Here is a 24,846-nt window from a genome sequence, read left to right on the forward strand (position 1 = left end):
GGGGAGGGGGGGGGGTTAAGTTGTTGGATTACAATGAATTGCCTTGTTGAATAGTATCAATTTTTTCTTGTTTTTGGTGGCATGGAAGAAAAGAAAAGTAAAGCAGTGACCAACTTCTCACTTTAAGCATCCTTACAAAGTTTGGCAATTAGGTGAAAACATAAAGGAATTAATTAATTTGATTTTTAAGTTTACTAAGAGGGGAAGAAAGTTTGAATCTTAAGCAAATAATATAATGAAATAAGCAAAACCCCTTTTTGGAGTTTTGATTTTTTTGATAAATAATGAAGTGAAGTTCTTTTGGGAGATATTATTGATTAGTTGTGGAATGTTGATTTAAGGTATTGAAATCTTGAATTGCAAGGCTATTCTTAAGTTTTGTGATTGGAATTTGAAATTTTTTGAAGACATATTTTTAAAATTTGACTCACAATCTTTGGCTTGACAAATATATTGAAGATAGATTTTTAATATTTAATTTAAAATTTATGGTCAAACATAAGTTTAATTGTTTCGAAGCAAATATCATTTTTATAAATTTAAAAATAATTTAACTTGGATTTGAGCTTTATTTTAAATGGTAAGTTTTATAGTCATATAAATATATCACAAATTTCTTTGAAAAATAAAATTTCATGCCCAATCAAGATCATAAAAGATGAATAATGAATCTGAAACTGATATTTTAACATAAAATGAAAAGAGCATAGTAAAAGATAAAATGAAACGGAGGGACGTAAATTAACCTGAGTTGTGGTGCGGTGATGACTGTTTCATCCTTAATCAGGGATAAGAGAAAATTTTGTTGAGAACGCGTCTTTTCAAATAGACCCTATAGTGCGCGATCCAAATTTAATCAAAATTCTAATATGAACTCTAGACACCAGGTGAGGGGGAAAAATGGAGGTACATAAAAGAAATTGTTAAAGCTTTTTGATACTAAACTATCCGCCGTCTCAAATTTAAGCTTTGCTATTTTTCCTTTTATTTTATTTTAAAAAGAGTGAATATTTTTATATTTAATAAAGTTTTAAATTTCAATATTTTATATGACAAATTTAAGACTATAGATTACATATATTTTTAATTTAATTATGTCCAGTCAAATTAAAATATTTAAATTGAAATAAAGGGAGTATTAATTTAAAGCAACGTTAAGGGCCTGCATATTATTATGACTCACAATATTGAACTTTTGATATCTTTTTCAACCTTTACTGGAGAGGATATTTTACTTAGGCTGTGGAAGTGATTTTTTTTTAATTATTTGACTAATGATATTGGTATTTTTATTCTAAAAAGTGTAACGGAAGATAATATATTCTCTTTTGAATAGTTTAGAAATATATTTTTGGCCCTATCCCCTTATAAATATATTCCTACACTTTAATAATAGCATTTTTGTCCCTTAGTGTTGGTAAATTTTAATTTTAATTTTAATTCTTGTGATATCTGCCTGGAAAAAAAAATTAACTTTCAATTACTTGAAATGTGCAGTTTTCAATCAATTTGCTAATGAATATTCACTAAATTTTAAAATCGATAATTGTTTCACTGTAAATTATTCATATATTATATTAAAATTATGTTATTAATTATTACTTCCCCAAACCCCTTTACTAGGTTTGGCAAGTTTTAATGTCCCTATTCTTAAGAAGTTGTTGGTCGAGAGTCAAAGATATTATAAAGATCAAAATCAAAGTTTACAAGGACCAAAAAATATTATTCTCTCCATTTACAATATAGCGACTATTTATACTAATAAATTAATGACTTCTGTTCGTTTAAGGAAAAATACGATCGAGGAACTGCGTATAATAAATATATCTAGTAACTATAGGAAAATAGGACGAAATTAGAGCTCGTAAATAATTATTTTTACTAATGTAAATACTTTGTTTTTATCAATATGTTGAAGATTAATCTTAGGTATTATAAGTACGTACGCCTAATTTGTTTCATTTTTTGACTTGATCTAAAGTGTAATAGTTACAGTAGGTATTTTTTGGATTTATTTGATATTTTCAAACACAGCTTCTTCATGTTCATTTATGATGACAAAATTAATTTCCATTTGAACATGATCCACACACTTACCACGACTCTCTTTTTTATTGTTTTTTTTTTATTTCAACTTTTCATGTGACATGTTAGCATATTTCATGTTAAATTAAAATCAGACAAATAAAATTTTTCATGTGACATGTTAGTATATTTCATGTCAAATTAAAATCAGATAAATAAATCAACTTTTCACGTGACATGTTAGTACATTTCATGTAAAATTAAAATCAGACAAATAAAACTTTTCATGTGACATGTTAGAATATTTCGTGTTAAATTAAAATCAGATAAATAAATTAAAATTAATGGAGTAAAAAACTTTGGCGGAAAGTTTTTAGTTTTGGAAGTTTTCAGATTCTAACTCTATAATAATTGGTGTTTCATGGAATCAACTTTGCTCCATTTATATAAATAGAAATTTTTAATTTTAGAGTAATAATATTTGGAAACTGGCATTTTTCATTGTATTTCAATCAATGACAATGCATGCTTCCAAACCTTTTGATTCCTTGTGTAATTTGCTTAGAGGAAAAATAAATGTAATTATAAAATACATAGATATTACTTAGAAGTCAATTTCATTGTCTTAATTAACATTATAAATTAGATTTTTTTAATATATACATCGAAACACTGTATCAAAAAGGATCTTTAGCGGTAATAATATAACAATAATTTTATTATTGCTAAATATGTTTTTTTCAAAAGCAATTAACTTTTTTTGTAAATATCCCTAGAGTCTATAGTGACATTGTATTCAATGACAATTAACTACTACTGATAATGGCTTTAGTACTATTGTTACTCTCTCTGTCCCTAATTACTTGTCAACTTTTGAATTGACACATCTATTAAGAAAACAATTATTGAGATAGTGAGTTTACCATTTTACCCTTATTAATTATGAAGTGAATGAATTAAAAGCTTAAGATTTTCAAGAAGTTTTACCTTTTTCAAAGTAATTAATTGAGAATATAATAGGTAAAAATATTTTGTCATTTATTGATTTGTCAAAATAGACAAGTAATTAGGGACAATTAAAAAAGGAAAAATGGACAAGTAATTAGAGACAAAGGGAGTAATCTACATATTTATTATTGCTAAAAGTTATTTTTTATCAGAGTGGAACGTTCACATATCTAGCTAGGACAACACTAGTATATTAGGAATTTTAATTAGCCTATGACGTCTCTGCATGCTCGTACATCGGTAATTATTTAAGCATGTCACTCATTTTCAAATGTGATTTGATTTATTTTCCCTCTATAGTTATTGCATCATTAATTACTACTCCTATTTTCTTTATTTTTCCCACAACTAATTTATTTGTTAATATTTAGAACCGTTCATGTGATTCTAAAACTAAGTACTTATAATAGGAAATCATTACATTGAATCGAATTCTCAGTTTCAATTTGATTATCCTGTTTGACTTAGTATTTGTGGTAATAAATTAAAGATTTGCATAATATATTAAAATGTCATTTAATTTTGTGGTCGTCATGTAAAAAGAGAAGTTCTTTGTAAAACGGACTTAAAAAAAGTAGGACAAATAAATTGAAACGGAGGCGGAAGTACTATGTTTTTATCAAGAAATGTGGTATGGGCCAAAGTTACTTGTCCCTGAGATAATGAATACTAAAACAGGAAAATCTTTATCCATCCCATTCATGTTGTTAAAATTAGTTAAAATAGTTTGTTACAAGTTTACCTAAGTACTCAATGTAAGTTAATTTCTTTTTGGCTAATCAATATTGTATTATATTTTTTATTTTATTGAAACCTTTTGGTGTCCTTTTATTATAAAAAATGTTGATTAGATTTGTTTTTATAAATAATGTTTGAAGTCTATTCACAATTTCTCTTAAACATATATTCAAGTCTTAATTAGTTGTTGTGTTCTCTTTTGTTGTTGAGCAACTACAATTGATTGATACCTAGTTAGAGATTTTGTTGAGCTAGTTACTTTTTGGAGAAACATACCAATAAAAGAAAAAATATTTATATTTGTGATACAAATAGTGAAAAATAAAATTTTAGTCATAATGTTAGTGCATTTATTTTAGGCCTAAAAAAAAACCTCTACCCATGACAAGTGACATAGGTGCAAAGGCACTTGGTCATAACTTCACATGATGAAGCTTTATTTAGCCAATTTCATACTCCAATTGTGCAATAAAGTTATTATATAACTCACTAATTATTAAGTATGTTCATCAAATAAGAGAAAAAAACAAAATTTATTTAAATTCCTAGCAAATCTCATTTACTTCCTATTAAATATTCTTGTCCCACTACTGGCCAAACCATCTAGGCATTAAAATCACTTAGCTACGACCCATATTATAATTATTGAAAAAAGGAAAAATTATGTAATTAGATATACTTCACTATTATATATATTATTATTACCTATACTTTCAAAATATTACATAGCTCATCACTAATTAAGAGTGTCATATGTATCTTATACTTAGATACATGTATTTTTGCAACTAGATACATGAAAATAGGGAGGGAGGCAAGCAGTATTGGGGAGGGAGGCGAGCGAGATTCGTATGTATCCCAAATACATGCGAATCACAGTAGATACACATTAGATATATGTAATTTGTATGGCATGTATACCAGCTACATGGGAGAATGCCAAGCGAGATGGAAGAGAGGCTAGTGAGATTTGCAATCTATCTCATATACATGGGAGAGTGGCAAGCGAGATGGGAGTGAGGTGAGTGATGTGTATCCCAGATATATGTGAATTCACTTGGATACAATGTATTTAGAACAAATTACATCTAAATTTGACCCCATATATCCGAGATACATGTATCGGGAGACACCAAAATCAGATAAGATACATAATATTGCAAACTAGAGTATATCTAAGTAATTAACTCCTAAACTAGTGAAATTTATGTAAATTTCCCTTGAAAAAAATAAGGATCGTAAAATACACATTGCTTAGTCAAAGGAATATGCACATGGTGGAGAATACATGAAAATGTGCACTAAATACTTTTCGAAAACTTTACTCCAATCACCCGTATAAATAGTAAAATCGTGTACATCAACATATACATTTCAAATTCAAAGTGGTAATATAAGGTCCACAATCCAGCATGCATAGTAAACTTTTACATATTGCTTATCGATTATCACCATTACATGTCAATGCAAAATATAAAAAACATCTTATGCTATGGAAAATTATAGTTTTATAATATATTGGACTAATTAAGACTAATGTAGATTATATAGCTAACCTCAATTTATTTTAAATTGAAACATAGCTATTATTCAGAGAGTCACGTATTACTAAATTTTTATATTATATATCTTCCTCTTCTAGAGTTAGTGTTTTATAATATTTCATTCGTGTAATTTATAAATCAAAACTTTTATTTTTTATAAATCTTATTTACTCATGACAGTTTAATAGTTCTATATTTTCCCCTTTTTATTGTAGCATTTAATAAATTTAGCTATATTTTATAGAACGATGTCATTCAAACGAGAAAGTAAAAGGAAGAGTTGGGTAGTCCAAACTCCCAACTGCTTCTTTATGTAAAAGTAAATAAACCAATAAATAATACTACTAATAAAGAAGAAAAAAAGTTTTTTATTGGTTTGTTTGTTATTGAAAGGCACCCCAATTCATATTAAACCACTCAAACAAATTGGTTTCTATTTTCAATTTAAAGCAAAACTAATCACTCTTAGTTACTTAGTAGAAGAAATGTGATTAATGTTGGATTGGGTAACAACTTCCCAATCAGAATAAATTACTCTATACAAAAAATGAGGCTATACAAATGGTTAACACTACACTACTAGATAAGAATCATCATCATTAATAACAAAATAAAACTTAGCATTTTGGTAATGAAATTTTTTTCACTTTTTTCAGAGTTGAACTCTGGACAAACACGTTTGATTATAAAATTTCAGAATTGATCAACTTTCAAAAATTTAAGAATTTGAAAAATAATAAAAAGATGTTTTCACATTTTACACTCCAAATACTCATGAAAAGTCAAAAACAACTTCAATTTGTATTCTTAGTCAACTCCAAAAATTAATATTTTTTCACTCTGAAAATAAAAAATATTTTTAAAAAATTTACAATGAAATATGACTAAAACGCTTAGACATGTATCTCTATCCATCCTGATAAAAGACTTAATTATCCATATTAGACCGAGAACTAACAACATCAAATTAGATATGCATTTTGATCCTTTCTCTAAGATTAGCAAGGTAATTCATAGCCATGTTACCTTGTCTATAAATATGGACAAAATAAATATGCTTAATAATTTGATGCATGTGCCAAAGGATCCACCCTACAATATGGGGTAAAAAAGCCATCTTTATTCAAAATTTAAAAAATTGTAAACGTAAAATTTGTAATTCAAGAAAGATCGGCAAAGTGTCCATATTTATATAGAAAAAAAAAATTGGTTTTAGGTGAAACATTTTAGTCTAACATATATTCGGTCTTGACTAATTTAAAATTCAAAATTATATAGTCCTTTCTGGTTATCATAATCAAAATTGTAATTTATAAATCAACGACAATACATATTTTCTTCTATATTAATGTACATATATATTTGATCACTCGCAAAAACACAATCACAACCGTTAGTTATATACCTATATATACAAAGTATGTAATGTATAATAGTGTATAAGGATGTATATGCAATATATTATACAATTTTTAAAGATGATAAAAGAGAAAAACAAAGAGAGCTCTATGGTAGTTTGGAGAAAAAGGTAAAAAAAATAACTTTAAAATATATTTGGCTTTTTGAAATTCAATCTAAACAAGTAAACATAGAGGAGTACCTATTTTAAGTGGAGAAAAAAATTATTGGGCTATGCTCATTGTAAACTGTTTGTTTGGGCCGTACATATGGATAAGTATCCCTTCCTTTTGGGCTCATCAAGTTGGGCCGTAAATAATGGGGCTTCCTTCATTAAATCCATTGAAACATTGTGAAAAGCAGATATTTCAAGTTCTTGAAAGATTTAAAAGCAGGTCATGTTGTTTGTTTGTCTTTGAATTTCAATAAATTAAATGAAGTGATAATACATAAACGTGCTTTTTAACTTGGTCTTAATAAACATCTATGCCCTCCAAATTTAGATGCGCACAAGTAGATACTTAAATTTGTATAAAGTTGAACGCATGATGCCATATGTAGGACTGAAAATCACCACATAGGACGTGTGTGTCTATTTGTTTCAATTATATACAAATTTAAGTATCTAGTTGTGCACACCTAAAGTTGAAGAGCATAGATGTCAGTTGAAGCCAAGTTAAAGTGCATTTTTCTGGATTATGCCTTGAATGAAATTAGAAAACATATAAAACAAGTGGAAAATAATCATATTTTTGTTTTGCTTAACAATATAAGGATATAATAATTAATAAGGAATCGTGGATTCTTTGAGTTCTAATTCGACATTTTCCTGTTAAAATCATAAATTAATAGACTTACTATATACTTGCACCTCTCAATAATTTGAATCAGGCCCAAGTTTTCATTAACTGTGAAATCCATCTATCAACCCAATATTACATTGGGCCGAAGACCCGCTTAGAATAGTTTCTCAATCTCTTGAGGATCCAAAATTGGATCTCACTATGTCGCTCCGAAGGAATTTAGATGAACCTCTTGCACTCACGATGTCCCGCCCTGATAATATAATGTGTCTATTACTTAGGTTTGCGAATAGTAGGGGTGTACAAAATCAAATCGAGAAAAAAAATTCGACTAGTGATTTGGTTTGACTTGGTTTGGTATTGAAAAAAAAAACTCAATTTTATTTGGGTTGGTTTAAATATAAAAAAAACAATCCGAGACCAAACTAACCCGACAGTATATATGTAATTTAAAAAAATTATTTTATACATAAAAATATTTACTTTGATATAATTTTTAAATATTTCTTATACTTTTTCATAGTTTTTATCATTTAAAATATTATTTCAAGTTTGAAACTTAGAATTCTGAATGGTCCGAGAAAGATTATAGTCCATAGATGTTGGTAATTATAATAAAGCTTAAATCAAAATCAAATTAATAATAATGCAAAAGAAAAATCAATTCAACACTAAGAATGATAATAATGTTGAATATTTGTTCTTTAGTTTTACATTGGTTTAGACAATTAAAATACATAATCTAATTTTAATTTTCCTTTAGTATTTAGTCATGTAACTAATACTTATTAAACTTATTTTAGCATGATTTAGTACTTTTAAATTATGATCATTTTCATTATAACTTATTAATTTGCAATATTTGTTTTACGTAATTTCATTATTATTTTTTTGTTGGATATTTTAGTGTCATTAATCATATCATATTGTGTTATTTTCTTAAGAAACACCTTAGATTAGTTATATTTTGTTAGGACTAAAGAAATATTTGAAGTCCAAGTAAATTATATGTTTGTATGAATACTTTACCCGAAAAAATCAAAAAAAATCCGAAGTTGAAAAACCCAACTTTTATTGGTTTTGGTTTGATTTATAAATTTAAAAATTTGACACAAATAATCTGATATTTGAAAAATCCGAATCAACCCAGCCACGTAAGCGAATAGTATCCCAAACTTAACAAAAGCTGGAAGATATTTTCATACAGCTCATATATACCATGTGTCTTTTCCATATATTATATTTTAGAAACGTATATATACCACTTAACCCAAATAAAAGTGACCTCTTTTATTTTATTTTATTTTATTGGAAGTTTGTCCCTCTTTAATATTTTGATCGATATGAAGTGTTATTTTAGCATGTAGCTATTCTATTTTTTCACATTTTAAATCTATATGGTAAGAATATTGACATAGATAAATTAAGATAAAATATGATATTAGGATTCAAAAATAATTTCTGAATGCAAGGATGATGATTAAGTAACTATTGCATATTAGAATCCGATACAGCATTTTCATTTCATTTCATTTTCAGCATGCTACCCTTGAGCTAGTTTGGAGTATAAAAACTCCATCAACACTTATAATCGACAAGGGTTATGAAATTAAGTGAAGACGATCTTTCATTCTCACGGGCTTGAATTTGAAATTTCTAATTAAAAATAAATATATATTTTAATCATTTTATTATGACTCATATTGATATTTAAAGTTACATTGAAAAATATATGGTAATATTTTAAAGTTAAAATTGTATTTGAGCATACATCACTTTAAAAATAGTACTAAAATTTTATGGAAAAAAAAAGATTTTCTTGCAATTTTGCAAACTTGAAAAATTGCAATAAAAAAATGAATGAAGATAGTGGTCTTAAACTAAAGATATGTACAATTTATTAAAATGTTCTTTAGTCATGTGGTCTTAAACATGTTGTGGTAAGTTAGGATTAAATAATTCTAAAAAGAAAAAAGAAAAGGAAAGAGACATTTTAAAAAATGAATTAAAAAGGAAAGTGAAACAAACAATATACTCCTTCAGTTTATTTTTACTTATCCATTTTATACTTTAGACGCTCTTTAAAAAATAATACTCCTTAACATGAATATTTTATCATAATATTCATATTAATTACTCATTTCGTCTTATTTTATGTGGCATTATTTCATTTTTTAGTCCGTTCTAAAAAAGAACATTACCTTACTATAATGAGAAACAATTTAACTTTAAAATACATCATTTACCCTTAATGATTTTCAACCATACAAATATCTCATGATTGTATTAGACCACAAGTTTCATAAATGTCATATCAAGTCAAACAGTGTCACACGAAATAGGACAAAGATAGTAATATATCATCTTTAATCTTGAAAATTAATTTGAGAAATAAATAATTATTATTGAGAATAAGAAATAATTTTTAAAAAAAATTTCTTCATATGTTAAAAGTAAATAAATAAAAATAAAAATCTATTTTTAAAATGCTAAGCAAATAAAAGAAAACAAATTCTCTCTTCATCTCTTTTTACTTGTTAAATTTTGACTTGACACACCTATTAAAAAATCTATAATTGATATATTAAATCTTACTATTTTATCCATATTAATTACTCCATAGAGTATTAAAGATATTTATTCACCATATATTTCAAGAACATTAATTTAATAAAAGATAAGGAAGAAATCAAATTATAAAATATTTAACAAAGTACGTATTATACAACCAAACTGGCTCGAAGTTTGAGACAAAAGAAATGACGAAACAGTCTATATTTTTATATTAATTAATTAATATAAATAATAGTAGGATGAATATTTTGTGGGACCCACAGCATCTTGTTGGGTTCCGAGTCCTATTTTGGACCCACATAGTCAAAGAACCCAAAAAAAAAAAAAAAAGTGCAGCCAAGTAGAACCTTCACGAGTCACCAACAAATAACAAGGTGGTAAATACCTTTTTTTTTTCCGACCATTCGAAATTCGATATTTATATTAAGTTTATATCATATCTCATCATATCGTAACAAAAGCGACTTCATATCAAAGAGATTCAAATCCATAACAAGATATTACAATTTAAATATTTTTAAAATACTTAATATTATCCATAAATCACACAAATACACGTATACTAGTTAAATAAGTAACTAGAAATATTTATCATTTCACCGCCAAAATGAATTGCTAGGTTGTAAATAGCTGAGTATATAGTAGTGGTCTGTATTGGATTTCCACAATCTGAATTCATTTTATCTCTTTCATTCCAATTTGGGAGTGCCGTGGCCTTGTTCGCTTGCTTTTAAGCCTGGCAGCAAGCAGCCATGGCGGCGCCTCCTTCTATTACATCCTCATTTCCAGTTCCCCATGCAATCATGAAGAACTCTCTTTCAATCTTATCCTTCATTCTTCTTCTTTCTCCTTTGTTCGCCAAGGCTAACACATCATTTGGTAATTATTGGTTTTCTTCACATGTAAAGTTTTGATTTTTTTTACACCCTTTTGGGTAATGAAGGAACCCTTTTAATGTTTCTGTTAGGATCTTTGAAAATGTGATGATTTTGCAAGTATTACTACTTTTTTCTTACAGGTGGACAGCTTGCGTGTAAAAGTTGAAGTATATTCTGTCTGACTTTACTAGGTCTTGAAGTTTATGTGTTGATTTGATTCTTTTTAGAAAAAAAGATGCTTTCTTTATTGTGAAAATGAAATTATATTGTGACCTATTTTGCTTAGGTAGCTGGTCCTTTGTGTTCTTGAAATCTATGTTGCTCCGAATCTTCAAAAATGTCTACGGATGCGTATTGGATCCTCTAAAAGTAGTGCATTTTTTGAAGGATTCGACATGAATGGGGAAACATTTTTGGAGAGTCTATGCAGCATAGATTGAAATTATACTAGCTGTTTCATAAGCATTAGTGATTGACAAGGTGGAAAAATTAGCTCCTATACGTTCTACTTGTTTGTATATTCATGTCATTTTCAATTTATTCTGTCTTGAATCATAACATTACATGATGTGCACAACTATGATTCTGTTTCTTTTAGAATTTTGGTTGTTTTCCAATGTGAAGTTCTGTAAAAATTGGTTCTTTCAAAAACCCAAAAGTTGTGTTCTTTTTCGCGAAGAACTGTTCCATTCATCTCATTAAACAAGATTTCATCCCTTCCCCCACTCCCCCTTGATTCAGTTGCTCTTTTTATACTAAATACCTCAAATCTGTAATAATGTGGAGCTCTTTGTGATGATTAGGTGCTGAAAATACAGAAGGCATAAAGTATGATCTTTTCCCTGAAATCCTCAAGGAGGAAGCTGTTGGAAGACTTAATGAGCTTGGAAAGGTATCAAAGCAAGGCAACTACTTAAATCATTTTTAGTGGAAGTCAAATTTCTTGGGAAGCATTTTTTTCTTTTTTGGTATTTTAACTGAGGTTTATCTTTCTTAGAGTACAATACATTATGCATCCATGAAAGTTCTCAAATCTTGAAATACCGATTTCTGCAGTATAACAGTTTGCTTTCATTTTTTTTACTTGTTTTGGTGCTATTTCTTATCCTGTTTTTTTCATAAGTAGAAGTGTTGAAGGAACAAAAATTTGTGTTGTGTGACAGGTAAGTGATGCAAACGGCTACCTAGAGAGGACCTTCCAGAGCCCTGCATCGATCAGAGCGGGAAATCTTCTTCGTGCATGGATGGAAGATGCAGGCTTGAAAACGTATGTTTTCGACTTATCTTACTGTATTTTTAATGCTTCAGAAACTTAATTGATAGCACTCCTGGTTCCAGGTGGGTGGACCAAATGGGCAATGTCCATGGTCGGGCTGAAGGAATTAATCCAAGTGAAAGGGCTTTGTTAATTGGCTCTCATTTGGTGAAGCATTGATTACTTACATCTTCTTCGTATAGTAGATTTGCTTAACTTCACAGCATTACTAGTTCAAAATGCTGCAGAAGGAGCTGCCATTGAATATTTTGTGTTTCAACAGGATACAGTTATTGATGCTGGATTCTTTGATGGTTCATTGGGCATAATTTGTGCAATATCTGCATTAAAGGCATTGAATTCCTCTGGAAGGTTGGGTAAACTCCAGCGGCCAGTTGAGGTGAGACACATAAAACATGTTAGCCTGGAATGTCAATCGTATTTCATGTTTTCTGTCCTGTTATTCTTTGTTGCAACCAGAAGGTTTTTTCCTTTTTCAATCACACTAATAATGCATTTTTTAGGAGTGGGGGCACTGTACTTTATTTGTGTCTCCTAAAGACAAAATCTGTTAGCGGAACTGCTAAATCTGAACTCCAAAAAGTAACTGTTCTTTAACTTAACTCCAGAAAGTTTAGGTACTAGTCATGAGCTTTCCCATAAATTTGGGCTTTGTTCTGGTGTCGACTGCTAAGTCTCAGACTGTTCCAATTTTGTTTTGGGTTGACACTTAAAACCAATCCGTCACAGAGGCTTATATTTGTGGTTGCAAGCTCCATTAGAAGTGTGACTTGCATATGAGGCGATGAAAGTTGATGGAAAATGGGGTTAATACTTGTTAGATCTCTGGCTTGACTAACATAGTCTAGTATGCTGAAATCTGAATAATAAGTTAGATATTTCCTTACTACCTGGGGTTTCTATCATTATGCTATCTCTCTTTTCATGGTATATATTTGTTCCCAAGTATGAATATGCAAACAGTTAGGTCCACATCTGCCTCATGTTGCTAGATAACTAATTTGTTGACCGGTGAGAGGAACTTGGGAGCTAGAGTACAAGAGAGCTAGTTGCTTGGACTCTTCAAAAATGCCGCTAGGTTCATGTCAGATCCTTCAAAAACAGGACATTTTTGAAGGATTTGACAGGAGTACAGCAATATTATTGGAGAGTCCGAGCAACATAGCAAGAGAGTGCACAAAGAATCCTATGGTATTACCAAAAGAAATTTTCATTATGATCAAATAGAATCCTATGGTAATACACTTAAAAAAATTATCACATTATACGAGTTGATTCTTGCTGACATAGAAGTAACCTTCGCAAGGACAATATCAATTCCATCTATTAGAGTTTTGGAGTATGTATTAATGTTCTCTGGTTTTACTTCTCCTTCTTCTCACATCTTTCTTCTCTTTTCCTTATCTCCTTGTCTTTCAGCTTTGAGATGTATGAACTCACTAATGAGCTTTGTATTTTCACCCTTTTGCCCATCTAACCCTAGCTTCAAATGGCATGTTATGTCCTCTTTGAAATGTTATAACCTTGAACATGCAAATTTGAGTTTACGTTCCTTATTTTCAGGTACTTGACGTAATTAGACCTTCTAGGGAGAATTGTGTTATATCTTAACAAATAATCCTGTCCGTCTAGAATCTAAAATATTAGACCTTCTAGGGGAGACTGACACTTTTGCACCATAGTCTGTCTAGAATCTAAATATTGGCGAAAGAACTTAAGTAATTTAATATCACCAGTGATCATTTGTGGTAGCAGGATTATCAGGAGTCAGAAAGAATATACTTCTTAATGTGCAATGACAAAATTAAGTTGCTTAAGGAGCAGTTGTAGCAAGTGTTACAGCACAAATAGTAGTGCTAGTTGCTTAATGTGTAATTGCTGTTAACTCTCCTTTGTATTCCTTCCATCTTGCAGCTTTTATTTTGAGTTAATATCATATCATAAAATATTTAGTTTCTCCTGCTTTTTAGTATTAAATATTGCAAATTTCTTATGTACTATTTTGCAGGTAATCGCGTTTAGTGATGAGGAGGGAGTAAGGTTTCAGTCAACCTTCTTGGGCAGTGCAGCTATTGCTGGCATATTACCAGTTTCAGCGTTGCAAGTACATGATAAGAAGTTTGTATGGCTAACCCAAAAGCTTGTCTTTGTTCGTATAGCTACTGTGTCTCAGTAAACTAATGTGCAAGTGTTTCAGTGGTGTGACAGTGCAAGGTGCCCTGAGATCAAGTTCTATAGAGACTACTGAAGAAAACCTTTTGCAGCTCAAATATGAACCAGAATCTGTTTGGGGCTATGTTGAGGTCAATAATAGTTCTCTATATACCATATCAAAGTCACTAACTACTTCATAAGATCCCTGGTAACGTAGTTGCTGATGATAGATCTTATTCTAATGGTCTTTTGCAGGTTCACATTGAACAGGGACCTGTACTGGAGAATGTTGGTCTCCCTCTTGGTTCAGTAAAAGGCATTGCAGGACAGACAAGGTTGAAGGTGTGTATTCTTATCCTACCGCCTCTCGGCTGCTTTATGTGATCGCAGCATCAAAAAGATAGTCTGAATTTTCTACGGCAAATCATCTACTTTTATTCTAAGTTTGTTAATGTAACTTAGTAGGAGCACATTTTAACGCTCTAGTAGTTCTCGTCTTTGTGATGATATGACGTTACAAAGTAAAAAGTACTTATATGATGTATATATCACTTTGCTTAATCTGAACTCCAAGTTGGAATCTTGATGATCCTTGCCATGGGAGAATTGGATTTTACTTTGGTACATTGAAGCTAAATTCTAAAGATTGCAACTAATAAAGTCAAGGAACATATTTCAAGCCCTTGGGCAATAAATCAATTGATCAGTATGAGAGGAATAGTTAAATTGGAGCTCTAAAAGGTGAGAAAATTATCTCCCTGGAAAATGTGTTCTTGGCACAATCTACAGCTTGGCTACTTCCACTTGTCACGACTAACATCTCCTTTTGGTATACACAGCCGCTTATAAATTTGGTTTTAAGTAATGCTTGCTTGACCAGACCTTTTGAATTAAGCATTGCAGGTGACAGTGAAAGGCACACAAGGACATGCAGGGACAGTACCCATGAATATGCGACAGGATCCTATGGTTGCAGCTGCTGAACTAATTGTATTTCTGGAAAGTCTTTGTAAACAACCTGACTATTATCTGTCATATGATGGTCAATGCACATCTTCAACAGTGGAATCTCTTGCAGGATCTCTGGTCTGTACTGTTGGAGAGATATCAACTTGGCCAAGTGCAAGTAATGTCATTCCAGGCCAGGCAAGCATTCCTTAAACTGCTGACACACAAGTTACATAATGTTGTTTGTTATTCATACAGGGTAAGTACTCGAATTTCTAGAATGTTCATTACTACCTGTGCATTTATTACAGGTGACATTCACCGTAGATGTACGTGCGATGGATGACTCAGGACGAGAAGCTATAATTTATGAATTCTCTAATAGACTCTACCATATGTGTGATAGGCGTTCTGTCTTCTGTAATGTTGAGAGAAAGGTGAGAGATTCTTAGATTATATGTAGCGTATTCTGAAGCATGTTCATGACTAACGCTTGTCTTGTTGATTTAGCATGATGCAAATGCTGTGGTTTGCGATCCTGGCCTGAGTACACAGCTAAAATCTGCATCTTATACTGCTTTGAAAAGAATAACTGGTGAGGATCCAGGTGATGTTCCTGTACTGATGAGTGGAGCAGGACATGATGCAATGGCCATGTCTCATCTAACCAAGGTGAGTTATACTCAAACCTTGTATTTTACTACTTCAGACGTGATCTTTTTTCGTTTTCTTATCCAAGCCACCTTGTGCACCTATACTATTCCATCCTATATAGGAGATTTGAACCATGGTGTTTCATAGTTTTAACCCGGTTCATTGACACTTGAATGTAATTTTCCTTCTTATTTTTATTAAAGATTGGCTACTTTTCGATAGGTGGGAATGCTATTTGTGCGTTGTCGTGGAGGCATCAGCCATTCTCCTGCAGAACATGTATTGGATGATGATGTTTGGGCAGCTGGAATGGCTGTCCTTGCATTTTTTGAGACACTCTTGTAATAGTTGGCATTTTGCAGTGCAACCTAGTAGGCTAGTTTGCTATTCATAATCCCATTTTGTATATATATGTATCCATTCAATTTCTATAGTTGCAGTAATGAGAATGTATATTTGCAATAAAACAAGTTGGCCTGTTACTTAATTTGAACTATCTTTTATCTGAAGTCTTGATTCGAGTAAGTGGCGATATGACATGCAATGATGAGAAAACACAGTAACCAATAACCTGGCTAAAACTTTTGAACCCACCTACACGCCGTGGCAGGGCTAAGTGGAGGAAAGGGTCTTCGTTGAAAAATTATATTGTGCAAATAAAATTGGTTTAGCTCTCGTAGTTTAAACTCTTAAGTTTAGGCATTGCGGATGCTTCTTGGGGTAGAGTTTGTTGGAGAAACGGCTAACTGGTGCAATAAGAAAGTGTTTCTATATTTTTAATTTGTAATGGAAAGAACTTCAAAATACAGTTCTGAAGTCTTGAGAAAGACCATTTGGAAAAACTTCTGCAAGATTTCATGGACATTTATTGAATTGGTTGTTATGCATAGTGATATTTTAACACAGGAAACAGAAACAAATTTTAGAAATACAGGTGCTACAAGTAAACAATGCAAAGCAGCAGCAGATGAAAGCATACTGGCTTTGGTGATACAGATTAGTTGTTGTATTACATCTCAACCATCATGGACTGGTTCAAGCCTCAAGGCCTTGCATGTCAAGTTCAAAAATAATGCCTAATACAATTAGCCCTTGCAACTAGGATAAAAGATTGCAGGCTGGTTTCAGTCAAAAGAAATGCTGAACTATAATTCTTATCCACTTACTTTACAATAGGGGGCTGAGCTAATTGTTGTAGCTGATGGACGACATGTGACATCCTCGGACGCATTGATGGTACATGTTGTGTACAAGAATAAACAAGATCAACAACTTTTTGGATGACTCCAACTTCAGGAATCTGAGAAGAGGAAGAAGATGATATGAGAGGATCCAAGAGTTCAACATATCGATGAGCCTGCACCAGAGGCGTGGCCCATTCAAATATACTTTGCCATCCAACAGAATCAACTGCCTGTGCTGGTCTTCGTCCACTAATTATTTCAAGCAAGAGGACTCCAAAGCTGTAGACGTCACTCTTTGTAGTAAGCTCATTTCTATAAACAAACTCCGGAGCAAGATACCCATGAGTACCACCTGCCATGACTCTCCTCTCATGCATAATTTCCCATGGTACAAACTTAGACAGACCAACTCCCATTAGATGGGCGCCAAAGTCTTCGTCAAGAAGAACATTGCTTGCACGGATATCCCTATGCACAACTTGTGGCTTCATTTTGTCATGAAGAAACCTGTCACATTTGATGAAAGTAAGCACTAACAATATAAGCAAAGAAACTGCCATCATAGAGATAGCAAACAAACAATGTCATGCTTTGGCCACTCGCACATCCTCTTGTGCACTAGCTGACACAGTGACACAAAACAGAGTTTTAACAACTATCACCACCTTTCATGGTTAAAAATACAACCAGACCAGTCATTTTCACCTTATGCAGTTGATTAACATACTTGCTAGATCCTTCAATTCCATAAATTACAAAGGTAATAAACTAGTAATAGACCCTGAATTGTCTCTGTTTATTTTCCCTTTTTTAACAAATATGACATAGGCATGACTGGTCTTAAAGTATCTATCCATTGATATATTAGGCATCTAGGTTGCTTCGCTTATAACAGTGACCTCCATAGACATCCTATTTTCTATGACTTCACTTTCCATAGACATCCGCCCTAGAACAAGGCAAGACACTCAGAACAAAAACTCATGAAGACAACAGGACAGTAATATGCAGTTTTTATTTTCTTACTAAGATGTCGCTGGTATCCATTTCCTTAAGTATTCCATCTTTTCTCACCCACTTCTGTCTGAATTCCTTGAAGCATATAAAAATTACAAAGACCTACTTGCAAACTATTGAAATCTTTAAAAGTATGTACATTATGAAATGAACCCAGCTTACTCAAGTGGCCTATATTTTTCAACTTACACTGAATAAATTATGGAAAATAATACCTCTTAACAAAGAAGTCCATGAAAAGTTAAACTACCAGGGACCATACATAATACATTGCATATATTAAATCTGGTGATGTAGATAAGCCTAAGGTTTGGTCTATCTTATGCTAATTATTTCACTCTATCATCGTGAATAATTGGAATAATATATTGGCTTCTTTTTGTACACTTCAATATTTCTTCCATGTATATTTGTTGTTGGGGGTTAGGTGGTGAGTAGTCCCACAAACCCCTGAAAAATTTATTTGCCATAATTTCCATGTCAAGGAAATATTCCCTAGATAAAAGTCCAACAATTCTGTCACCAATAAATAGAGTCATAATAGTTAATAATGAATCCCCGAATAGAAAATCAATCATAGCTTTCCTACAATATTTTAGTGAGATTCATGAAGAGAGTTCCTGCTCAAACACTTAGATTGAAAGACACACACACGGGCGACCTAACCGAGTATGTGATAATTGAGAAAGGAAAGATCCACCCCAAACCTGAAAGGAAACACGAGAAGCCAGAAGGCCAGTGCTGCAAAGACACGTTTGGCAATGGTAAGATCTAGCTGGAGTGGGAAAAGCAGATAGGTAGATCCCTAGGAAGTGAATTCTCCTTAGTACTGGAACGAATGTTGTAAACTAAAAAGGTTTTCATTTATTAATTGCATTATATGTTAACAAGAAGTATCTTGGTCAAGATGTGCAGTATTTGACTTTCTTCTGAATGAAAAATCTAGGGAAGAAAAAAGAAAATACGAAAAGGAATATTGCAAGACAGATAACACACCTTTTTTTCTTAACAATATAGATAATGCATTCTTATCATCTATTTTCACCCTTGTTTGACTTCCACGATAACATCTTCATTGGACATCAACCCAAACATGTATATATGAGTTCATACTCATGACAAAGAAGGGAAGTATGATAAAATTTAAAGAATAAACTCACATTTCTGACTAAAATCAATCCACCTCAAGGATAAGTTAAAATATTTATTCCTAATCTACAATGCACATGAAGATAATGTTGGAACACTACTTACGCAATCCCTTGAGCAAGGGTGGTGGCGACCTTCATTCTCATGCTCCAGTCCAAACTCCTACCTCCTCTAGGAATATGGTGTAGCCACCTATCCAGGGGTCCATTGATAATAAACTCGTACAGAATATAGCGGTCACCATGATGATAGCAACATCCTTTGATAGATACCAGATTTGAATGATGAAGTCTTGCAACCCTTCCAATCTCAGAGTAGAACTCTTTCTTCCTCTGAATACCGCACCTCTTCAATCTTTTCACAGCCACCCTTGAACCATCAGGTAAAAGCCCACTATAGGTACCACCTGTTTTGGCGTCCCCAAGGAGACGATTTGCTTCACTGAAATTCTTTGTCATGGACTTTACTTCATCACGATTGAAAATTTTCCAAGACGGGGGTACTAATGCTAATGATGCACGCGATGATCTTTTGCGTCTTTTACTTCGCCGAAATACAAGAAGCCATATCACAATAGCCAAAGTAGTGCAAAGGATCAACCCACTCACAACTGCAAGAATAATGAGATACTCCCTGTGGCAACGCATATGGCGACACTTGCTCCCTAATGTAAAATTTAGAAGATTATTTAAAAACCAATTAAGGAATGTAATAGATTTATCCAGATAACAATGTAGGCCTGTATAATGGTTAGCTAAAATGCACTTCTCATGGAAAAAACAAAAGGGGACTATGAAGCTTTTAATCACATAGTATAACCACACTATATCAGGGAAAGGGTTTTGCTCCTACTTTGCAAAATTACACTGGGTGAAAGAAACAATTAGAAATAAATTGGTCTGCAATCACTTACCAGCATCAAGTGTGCATATAGAAGCATGAGTTACATTGCATCTCTCAGCTATAATAGCGCCATTGGTTATCGATGTACACAAATCCACCGACTTAAAGCCATAGCATGAGAAATTTTTGCAACTTGAGTCCAAAGTTGTCTTAGGAGCAATACTCTCATTCCAGCTAGAAGCATTATCAGACCATTTCCAACCCAACCCAGCTGTGGTATTGATGCTCCTTCCGCCAACCCAGCATCCGTTACTATCATTGCCACAGAGCTTTTGGACAAAGTTCAGTTCTTCTGAAGATGCTATGGCAGCCAGGTTTCCTCCAAAACCATTGCAGTAAGTCTCTGATTCATTCCATTGCAAAGAGGTCGCATTATATTTGAAACACTTTTTCCCATTTGGGCTGCTAAACCAACCAGGATCACATCTTCCTGCTTGCGAAACAATAAACAACAGTGCCAAAGAGATGAGACATAATAACTTGACCAGTTAAAAATAAAAAACATACACTAAGAAAACCACGCGTTGAGAGGTCCAAATAAGTTTCAGTTGCACTAGTGTTTTAATAATACTTGATCTAACTTCTTCATTTATCTAAGAAGAAGAAAAGAAATTAGGAAAAGGGTCATATTTGTCCCTCACTTCCTGTACTATTGAAAAGGTTTAATTTTACCCTCCATTATACTATCAGTTCATCTATACCCCTAATGTTATTCTATCAGTTTATATGTGTTCCTAATGTTATAAAAGTGGCTCAAACTTGCCATCCCTGCACTAACCCCATCCATTTAGCCACATGATCTCCAACTCTTGTACACATTTGTTGATTCTTTTCACCATCTTTCTATATTTGTAGTTTTAATGTTTTTTCTTTCTGTTGTTTCCTTAAGTTTGATCATCGACTTCAGTTGTAAATAATACTAGTAAGATTGCGGGGACTGGAAAGTGCTAGGTAGGAATAGTTGTTTATATCTAGGTAGGTAAAACTCAGGTATCATGAACTTGTTTATATCTAATAAATACCTCATAATGGACAATAAAGCTCGGGTATTCTGAACTAGTTATTTCTAATACCACAACTGAAGATGACTTTTCACCCTAAAAGTATCTTTATCTTCATTAATGGATTTATTTACTTTTTTTTTTTACAAAGGTTACAATTGAGGGATCAGCTTCAAAATTAGAATTCATTTCAGATAAGGTCTCCAAGATTTGAAGATTGAAAGATTCACGGTTCACCACAATTGGCCTCCACTGCCATCTCAAACTAAGCTTACGAAATAAGAAGACCCAAGAACGATGTTGACACCAGGTCATTGCCCTCTACCCCTGTGTCTTATGAACCTGATAGGAGTAGTCGTTTCTTGGCCTCCGTGTTATGGATTGTGTGATATCACTCAGATTAGTGGAGGTTTGACATCGACAGTGTGTTCTCAGTTTTCACTTTTCCTTTGTTGAGAGGGAAGGTGTGCTAGATTCAAGTATGATGGATAAATGAAAGTACCAAGTTCTGACAAACAAAGCCAAACTTGCATTAAACTAAGCTTGTCCAAGCTGAACGAAAAGAGAAGAGAACACTGAATCTTTAAAAAAAAAATTAAGCTCCAGTGTTTTCTTCTCTTTTCGTTCAGCTTGGACTCCTAATTGTTTTTTTAAAAAAAAATTGGTAACTTTAGTCTATATATCCACAGGTATACTACAACAAAAGTGTAGTTCCCCTTCAAAAGTGTTACAACTTACAGAATAAAATAGTCATTGTCTAAACTGCTGCCTATAAACAATCTAGCACATCAAAGATGTCTTCTGTCCTAGTTAATATATCTTGTTTACACCAAAAATAGAAAAGAGCTAAGCAGTCCATCTTGATCTTCTGTAAGCTATTCTGCCAATTTTCAAAACTCCGGTTGTTTCTCTCTTTCCAGATTGTCCACCAAATACATGCTGGAACAAGTTTCCATCTCTTCTCCTTGTCAGAAGCATTGCCATCTCTATTCCAACTGCTCAGGACTCCTTTAATGCTCCCTGGTTTCTCCCATCTTATCCCCTTTAGACAGATGAACATTCTCCATAATTGTTCCATCCAAGACTCCTAATTGTGTTCACTCAATTAGTCAGTTTTCTCTGAGATGATCCACAGCCTTATTCACTGATGTACCAACAAATATACGTCTTTTTTAAAACCCATGCGAGTTCAATAAAAACTAGAACTTTGTTCTTCTTCCTACAGAGCGAATGGAAAAGAAAGGTTCTTCGTAATTGTGGAAACTTAAATGAACAGCTAGATGGTTCTTGGCATGACATTTCTACACGTGTACCAGTATGTCTAACACCATAAGTTGCAGGGATAACTTGAGACTTGAAAGCACAGGTCTTACTAAAGAGGCATATAGAGTATGTAGGAATCACATTCCACATGACTGCAAATATCCTGTAAAAACCATCAATATTCAAGAATAGCAGGGGGCAAAAGTAGGATAAAGTTGGATCATCATTATTTTCCCTATTGCTTTCAGTCTATGCCCATTTCAAAAGAAAATGATGTGCTATCTCAAATGAAAGATGTAGTACTATCAAGCTAGAATACTAGCGCAATTACTGCTGCTCTACATGCTGATCAACATAAAACACGCTGTTATTCTCGTCATTCCATTGCCTAATGTAATAGCAAAACCTCTAACTGGTGAAATTGTAAGTGTCACATGCTTCATCTGGCCACCTCCTCCTCTTAGACAACTACCAGGTGAGCTCTATGCATCACCTCATGAGTCCTCCCGACATCTAGTGCAGTTTTTTTAGGAAAAAAAATGGTGAAATGCATATCATCAAAACAAAAGAAACTCCAAGGGAGGAGTTCCTCAATAGGAAAGGAACTGGACAACATTATTCATCAAGGCCATCATTAATCCACCATAAAAGCATATATATTATCTCCCTCAAATAGAACCAAAGTTTCACTTTAAGAGCAACCTAAGCATGCCTTTATGCATGAAATGAGCAGAATCTACTTCTGCTCCTTTGTCGACCGAATAAATTAAATTCAATCAGGTGACTATGACCACCAGGATTTCTTAGAAGGATAATCGATCAGTCAAATAGAATATTGTTCTAAGAATATTCCAAGAACAACTGTCTTGGAGGAATGGGAATCCATAACTTTGTAAACCGGAATCGAGAGGCTGGTCAATTAATTTTCTTTAGAAGTAGGAAGCTGATTAATAAATAGTTGCAAGTTCATCTTCTATTTTTATTTTTTCGAGGGATAACTGGTTGCGAGACAGTCTTTTATGGCCTGAGCTTAATGATGCTGGGAAGTGACGTAGTTCTCAAAATCTTGATTTATGAATAATAGTTTGGCACAAAATACCCCAAGTTGTAGACCTTAAACCTATAGCAACTTGATAAACAAGATTGGATTCGCCAGCCTTTATTTTCTCCAAACTCAAAAGTTCACTATGCTAGTTTAAATTAGCAAATGACACATAGATATGCACACATTACAATTTACATAAGAAGCACCAGTAAGAAATCCCAACATATTATACACAAAGTAACATATAGTAGTTGAACATTATGTTGAAAAGATGATTATAGATGCAACTCCATTACTGATTCTAAAAAGAGCCCTAATCTAATCAACACAAGCCAATCTATCAGTTCCAAGGAAATAGACAGAACAATAATCTAATTAATTCCAAAACATTACCATCATCATGACTTTGATTCCCAGAAGATGAAACTATTTGTGAATCAAGTGTCTTATTAGGGACCTGAAAAAAATTCAAAAAAATAAAAATCAAAACTTTCTCCAAATTCACACACTAACATGAATTCTGATAACATATTCAGACACCCTTTTCTCTAAATAAAAGGTACTATAATCTTTTCTTTACTTACAGAAGTGGAAGCACAGAGGTGAAGCAGAAAACAAGTAAGTAGAAACAAAGGGAACAGAGGTTTAACAGCCATCAGTATCATCACTTGTTCTCACTGTATAGCAAAACCTAGAATGATTTTGAGTGTGGGGTTGGGCATTGTGGATATGGGGTGGGTGGATAGGGTTTTTTTTAGAGAGAGAAAGGTCAAGAGTTCACATTTGGAGTCTCCAATGGTTAGTTGAATTTCTTTGAAGAAGAAAGTGTTGTTCAGACAGAGTAGTTAATTTCTCACCTTATGTTTGTCCCCACCATTTTTAATGACTTCCGTCAAATTCAAGGAACAACTTTTTTTCCTAATAGATTTTGGATTAAATTTAAAAATTTCTTTCAATTTTAAAATAGTTTAAGAGAAATAAGACGTCTAGAAAAAGTTAAAAGTTGCATAGTTTAGAAATATATGAAATGATTTGGAACATCTTTGACTCGGTTTATGAACTAGACTTTTCTATTCCATGAAATTCATTTAGATACTTTTAACTTTCAAACAAAATAAAACTTTTAAACTCATTTGATCATCGCATGTGACATTAATTTAATCGAATTAGCAAAGTGTATGTTATACGTAAATTAAAAGCAAGAATCCATTTAAAAGTTGTTGAATATATGTATGTGAAGGAGACAGAGGCGAATCCACACTTTGGAGAGGGAGTGCACGTGCA

General features: G+C 32.3%; 2 protein-coding genes across 3 annotated transcripts; one reads left to right on the forward strand and one right to left on the reverse strand.

Annotated features, from left to right (window-relative positions):
- The first annotated feature begins 10,742 nt into the window (after nt 1-10,742).
- Nucleotides 10,743-16,509, forward strand: LOC102578297 (allantoate deiminase). The gene is made up of 12 exons (XM_006364940.2): nt 10,743-10,969; nt 11,772-11,860; nt 12,132-12,235; nt 12,307-12,391; nt 12,507-12,623; nt 14,253-14,362; nt 14,442-14,547; nt 14,654-14,740; nt 15,302-15,544; nt 15,658-15,783; nt 15,857-16,018; nt 16,223-16,509. The coding sequence occupies exons 1-12, from the start codon at nt 10,843-10,845 to the stop codon at nt 16,343-16,345; spliced, it is 1,479 nt and encodes a 492-aa protein (XP_006365002.1). The 5' UTR covers nt 10,743-10,842; the 3' UTR covers nt 16,346-16,509.
- Nucleotides 16,510-16,920: 411 nt separating this feature from the next.
- LOC102578624 (C-type lectin receptor-like tyrosine-protein kinase At1g52310) lies at nt 16,921-24,480 on the reverse strand. Of its 2 annotated transcripts, none has more exons than XM_006364942.2 (5): nt 24,147-24,480; nt 23,956-24,019; nt 20,264-20,683; nt 19,456-20,014; nt 16,921-17,691 (listed from the first exon to the last, which is right to left on the reverse strand). In XM_006364942.2, the coding sequence occupies exons 1-5, from the start codon at nt 24,225-24,227 to the stop codon at nt 17,163-17,165; spliced, it is 1,653 nt and encodes a 550-aa protein (XP_006365004.1). In that variant the 5' UTR covers nt 24,228-24,480; the 3' UTR covers nt 16,921-17,162. The 2 variants fall into 2 exon arrangements, with proteins under 2 accessions (XP_006365004.1, XP_006365003.1); XM_006364941.2 differs by having other exon boundaries at nt 20,264-20,686.
- Between the last annotated feature and the right edge of the window lie 366 nt (nt 24,481-24,846).

The sequence above is a fragment of the Solanum tuberosum genome, unplaced genomic scaffold, assembly GCF_000226075.1.
Source record: "Solanum tuberosum cultivar DM 1-3 516 R44 unplaced genomic scaffold, SolTub_3.0 scf00528, whole genome shotgun sequence".
NCBI classification, from domain to species: domain Eukaryota; kingdom Viridiplantae; phylum Streptophyta; class Magnoliopsida; order Solanales; family Solanaceae; genus Solanum; species Solanum tuberosum.